Source organism: Athene noctua, chromosome 1, assembly GCF_965140245.1.
Source record: "Athene noctua chromosome 1, bAthNoc1.hap1.1, whole genome shotgun sequence".
Lineage (NCBI taxonomy): Eukaryota > Metazoa > Chordata > Aves > Strigiformes > Strigidae > Athene > Athene noctua.
In genome coordinates this window covers 173,923,625-173,929,624 of record NC_134037.1, presented here as the reverse complement: position 1 = coordinate 173,929,624, position 6,000 = coordinate 173,923,625, and the positions used below count along the sequence as shown (strand labels likewise).

General features: G+C 42.4%; 1 protein-coding gene across 1 annotated transcript; it reads right to left on the bottom strand.

Annotated features, from left to right (window-relative positions):
* Positions 1–310: 310 nt before the first annotated feature.
* Positions 311–1,189, bottom strand: TASL (TLR adaptor interacting with endolysosomal SLC15A4). Its single transcript, XM_074929646.1, has one exon. It carries the CDS (start codon positions 1,187–1,189, stop codon positions 311–313), a length of 879 nt encoding a protein of 292 aa, XP_074785747.1.
* Positions 1,190–6,000: the final 4,811 nt, after the last annotated feature.

Below are 6,000 nucleotides of genomic sequence, written 5' to 3'. Positions count from 1 at the left end.
AACACCTGAGTGCCTGGAAGAGTGTCATATGCTCTTGGTCATTTTTCTACATTTTTTTTTTTTTTTATGTCAGAGGCTCACTAATATAAGCCTTTAGGGAAAAACTTTTTAAAAAACCCCAAAGGAATATATCATCTGGTCCACAAAAGGGGCTGCACAGTACAGGCATTTTTACTTATTTAATATGTACTTGAAGGTTTAATTTAAGTGGTAAGGAGTAAATGCATTTTTATGAAGCAGAAAAATGTCTTAAGAAACTAAATTTGACTTTGCAGAACATAAAATCTTTCTAATGGCAGATATTCAAGTACTATGCATTAGTGTGGCTATATTGGGAAATATGCAGACTAGGTGTGCTAATTTCTGAGGATATTTTCTCGCTGGCTATTTGTAAGAAGCGGCTAATGACAATGTCTTTGGCCTTAGTGGTCTCCATATTCCTCTCCCGTGATATCTGCATGCTGATTTGATCAACGTTAGTCATGATAAGCTCCGAGGCCAGGATCTGAGTGGGGGATGCCCTGTTTGCTGTGCTATCCATGATGTACTGCTTATACAGTTCCACCAGCTTCTGTTCAAGGTAGTCGTTCAGGGCTGAGTCGGAGAGGGGCTGCTGGTGGGGCACTAAGCTGGCCAGCCGCCAGCATGAGGAATAGCCTTGGGCTGGCTTGCGGTTGGTGTCACTGGCGGGAGGGACCTTCACAGACTCCATGGGGGGAGGAATCTCTGAAGACTCCAAGAAGGGTCCTATGCCGCTGTCACAGGTAAAATCTGTCGTGACTGAGCTAATTGGCACCACGTAGTCCCCAGCTATATGCAAATCGTTGTAGTTCTTGCAAATGCTTTTGCAGGAAGAAGGTACCAGGTAGGTGTCTTTTCTTGTCAGCCCCTCACAGACAGGCATAGCTGGAGATGGCTGCCCTGAGGGCGTGGGGTGCTGTGTAGGCTGTAGGGGATTATCCTTCTGCCTACTGCTGTGCTTGCTACCTCTAGAGCAGACTGAGGAAATGCACTTGCCAGCAGATCTGCATCTCTGAAGGAGGCTCTTTCCTTGTCCTTCATCCGTGGAAGAATAATTAATAGACCTCATTTCACACACCACTTCTTCAGCTGATCTCTTGCTGTAGAGCTCAGGGTTGAGGTCTTCACAAAGGTAGGCAATTCTGTAAAGGTAACCTTCTGACAGCATCCTTCACCAAAGAAAAGGAACCACCAGCAAACAGAAAAATTACAAGAAGAAACCATTAGTTCATTGCAAAGACATTCAGTGGTGATTACACTCACAAGCCTGTTACTAGCTGTGAAGAGATGTTTCCAATTTGAAAACGTCTTTCTAAAGGACTTGAGTCATTGAGTGAAGTGATCAGCTAGTCTCCCTGTTGTGCTGTTAATCACACCAAAGCATATTCTGTATAACATAATGAATGGCACGTCCAGTACATTCAGTGACAAGTGAGTTGGAAAGAGAGGAACAAGAAGTGGTTTGTTGTGATAATAGTTGTAATAGTTTACCCTTAAATATATGTATTTTCTCCCTTGTCTTCAGTAAGAAGCCAAGGGGTTTCCCCTTTTTGTCATATGCTTTGAAGCAACTTTTGTCGTGTGTGGTTTGTCAGCTGCCTCCAAAATATGTTGATTTGAGATTCATATTGAGAGTATTACCCCTTCTGTTCCAGACTAATCGATGACTGTGGGTGTGGTTCCTTTATCATTAAAATATCTCAGATCATTAAATTAGCACTTTGCACTTCTGCATGTCAGGCAGGATGGAATTAACTGTCTATAACTTTTAGACATTAAAATGTCAGTGGCAAAAGCAAAGCTTTTTGGAGGCATGATTCATCCGACCTGTTTTAGACACCTAAATCAAAATGAAATTAATTGTGCCCTAGATTTGTTTACCACTCTCCAGTTACTATAAAAGGATCTTAAACTGACTATCCTAGATGCAGAAATCTGAAGTGCACTTTTGAAGAGACATATTTCAGTGCAATGCATAAGAAAGTGCACATTTCAGAAGTACTCTGGCTCCTTCGCTGTTGCATTATTCATGAGTACCACCAGCTCTGAAATCAGTTTCTTGTACGCAAGTTTATACACAGTCACAATCAGATTCCAGCAGTCACTAACTCTACCCACTCTGAGCAGACAGCTCAGTCTCAGAAGCTGCATAGACATGTTAGTAATGAAAGACAGGACTCGCTGGCAAGGACACATACATCTGCACATCAGTAAATGTTCTGACCAAGCTTTAGCAGATCCACCAACACATAATTGTTCTTAAATCCACCTCTGTGTCTTTTTTTTTAGCAGATGTCAAGGACAAGATCAATGGGAAAGATGTCCCAAAGAAATTATGTGATCCAGCAAAGAGAAAGTAAATCTTAAGTAAAAATAAATTAAAATGAAAATTGGTTTTGTGCTTTCTATAGTACAAAATATCTTGTGTGATAAAGGAACAGATAACTTCTCTTTGTTTTAATAGCAAGTACTTTTCTACATTTACTATTTAATCCAATTATATCATTTTAATCTTTACCAGATACTGTCTCTGCAGATATGAACATACGTCCCAGTCACTTGTCAGTTTGCCTGTCTATTTCAAAACACCCGCTGAGACAGAGCACCAGAACGGGAACATCCTCCCACAAGCTGTGAATGGGGAGGTGGCATCTCTCTGGCACATGCTGCACTACACCATGCTGCTGTCAACTTATCCTTTCAAAGACTGAAACGTCCTTCATTTCTTAGTAAAGTATTTCACATGTCACAGTTGCTAATGCAAAATGCTGCATTAATAATAAATGTTGGCTAAATCCTGGCTAAGCATGAATATAGACCACGTAGATATTAGGAAGAGACAGTGTGAGAAAATACTTTCCTTGGGGGCGGGAAACCACTTCCATACTATGAAGAAGAAGGTTGGAGGGAAAATAAACTTCCTTCAGAAGGAAATTTCCATTAAATTAAAGGAAATTAAACGTGTCCAAACACTTGCTTTGGTGACCTGGACCCTCTCTGCTGCTGCCAGTTGTGTGAGATTTCCCACAGGCAGGTTACATTTAATGAAAAGTGACCTATTTATACAAGAGGGGGAAAAAAAATGTTTGGGGCTTGGCATTCCTTGCAGTATGTTGCTGTTGTCTTGCTTTATGTTTTAGCTGTGATGAAGGTGCCACCACAGAAATCTTAGCCAAATACTAGAGCTACTCAGGTTATCAACTCATCCCCCTCTCTCTTCTGCTTCTATCCCCTTCTTTCCCTTCCCCGAGTCATCCACGGCCCAGATGGCTTTATTGCAAAGTCACCACTGACTTTGGCTAGCATGAATCTGGAATTGTTATACGCTTATTTGTACTGTGGATTCTGAGAAATGGGTGGAAATATAACATATGGCCTGTTCTCTGCTCAACCAACATACGGAAAGCCAGTTGTGTTCAGGTAGCATGTGACACTTCTGTCTTTCCTTCTACCCAGATGTATGTTGTTTCTTGTCATAAGGTGATACATTAGGGAAATGAAACCGTTGGTTTCATTTCTTTGCATTGCATTCTGCAATGCTTATTTTAAGAGTTTTGGAGCACACTGTCTGTGTGAAGAGGCAGTCGTGGAAACAAAAGCACTGGCAAATTAAAAAAATTAGGCTCTCAGCAGGCTCAGGAGATGTGCATTTCACTGAACGAATTACAAGCTCACCCTCCGAAGTTGGGAAGGGCTGTCACACTAATCTGACTATTCCCAGCTTTTCAAGGAAATCTGATTGAAGTTTTGATAGGCAGTGTTGAGAGCTTGAATGTAAAAGAGAGGTGCATATATATCTCTGGTCTTAGTACTTAATATAATATATACCTCTGTCAAGTTGTTACTCCATCACTACCAATGGCTGCTCAAGCAATTGGGTGACCTTTATTTCTTGTATTTTACATCTGATAAGGATGACAGTTTTCATTAATTCTACTTTCTCAGACCCTTCTCTTAACCACCCTTCCATGCCACAGACACACATATGCACCGGGATTTCAAGTGCACAGGGATTGTATCTAATGTCTTTCAATATTTTGGGTTTCATGCTCCTTAAATTCAGATTTCACTTCCCTCTTCCTGAAAATAACTGCATGACTTCCCTTGCACAAGGAAAAACAGTCCCTTTTACAATTCTGATCTGTTGGATTTTACGTGTGAGGTGAACAAAGAGATTTTTCTTTGTGTGGCTACTCCTGGCAATGGGAGCTGACTACATTGTATCTAAGCCTGGTGGAGGCAGAGGAAGACTGGTTTACACCATCTTTTCTATCTGACATAGTCCTTATTACTGTCAGATGATCTTAAAAACTCATATATCTTGCCTGAGGTTTTTGTTCAGTTCAGCAGCAGCAGAAAGGCCTAAAGGCAGGATGAATGTTTAAAGCCAGGTGGAGAATCCAGTGGTATTCCAAATATTTTCTGAGTGGCAGCAAATTTGCTGGGTTATAATGCTTGGAGACAGTGCCAATGTTTGCATAAAGACCTCAGATTAGAGTCAAATAATAGGCAAACGGAATGGGAGTTCTTGGCTCAGGATAAGGAAAATGCTTAAGAAAAGCCTGAGAAGTGTACACAAAAAGATATGATAAATTGTGTCCTATATAAAAACCTGAGCAAGATGAAAAGTTGCTAGGGAGAACGAAAAGAATGTGGTGCCAGCTGGGATCACAGCTCAGTGGGGAGAGGGACATTCTTTTGCACTGCAAAAGGAGGAGGAGGTGGAAACTCAGAGAAGAGACAAGCTTTTTGACTATGTCTGGTTTTCAAATCCCTGAGCAAGGCTCTGAAAGGCACTAAAGTTGTGCTGCTGGTTGTTGGAGTTCAAGTTTTATCACAGCATATACCTTAAGTTCTAGCTTAGTAAATGGGACCCCGGATGACAGTCTCCCTGTTTCAAGGGGAAGTCAAATCCTGTGAATCCATCTGTAGTAATTTTTTCCCATTTTAAGAGACACTTTTGCAGGCTGTGGAATTACAGACAGATCCCTTCTTTGAGGTCTGGGATCCACCTCAGATTGCAGGACATGCGTGCAAGAGTTCTCCTGGCAAGCAGGATAGTCTGGAGAGCAAGCCTGCATATGTTGCAGGATATATATCTCACCTTCCACAGGGGCTGGTGTGAAACAGCTCCCAGAAAGCCTAAGTGCAGCCAGTGTAGGACAATCAGGAGAGTGAAGAAAGTAGTATAATGAACTATGCATATGGATTAGTATAGCCTTTCCTGAATGCCTGAATCCCACAGGTCATTGGTATCTGAACCCCATTTGATAAGGCCTATCTCCAGTGCTCAGGGTTGTCTTGGGTCATGCTGATGACACTAAACTGCGTGGTGAGGTGGATGCGTCAGAAGGGCAAGGAAGAATGGGCTAGTAATAACAGTATGAAGTTTAACAAAGACAAGTGCAAGGCCCTGCACCTGGGATGACATAACGAGTACAGGCTAGGATCTGTGTGGCTGGGTAGCAGCTTTGGTGAGAGGGACCTGGGTGTCCTGGTGGACCACAAACTGAATGTGCATCAGGGCTGACCTGCAGGGGCATTACTAGCAGAAACAGAAATGTGATCATCCCATTCTACTCAGCACTTGTCAGGCCACACCTGGAGCATCCAGTTCTGGTCCTCACAATTCAAGAAAGATGTGGACAGACAAGAGAGGGTACAGTGGAGTGCCATGAAGATGACCAAAGGGCTGGAGAACCTGCCCTGTGAGGAAAGACTGAAGGAGTTAGGACTCTTCTACATGGAAAAAGAAGGTTGTGGAGGGAACTCATCACAGTATTCCACCACTTAAAAGGCAGCTACAAAGAGGAGATAGGCTTTCTCTTCACAGGGAGCCACATGGAGAAGACAAGGGGCAATAGGTACAAGCTGCATCAGGAGAGGTTTCATCTCGATATAAGAGAGAAATTTTTACAGTGAGAACAATCAATGACTAGAACAGCCTCCCCAGGGACATGGTGGAGTCCCCATCACTGG

Excerpts from the sequence above, each read along its gene's own strand:
- TASL (XM_074929646.1), bottom strand. The coding sequence starts at position 1,189 with ATGCTGTCAGAAGGTTACCTTTACAGAATTGCCTACCTTTGTGAAGAC.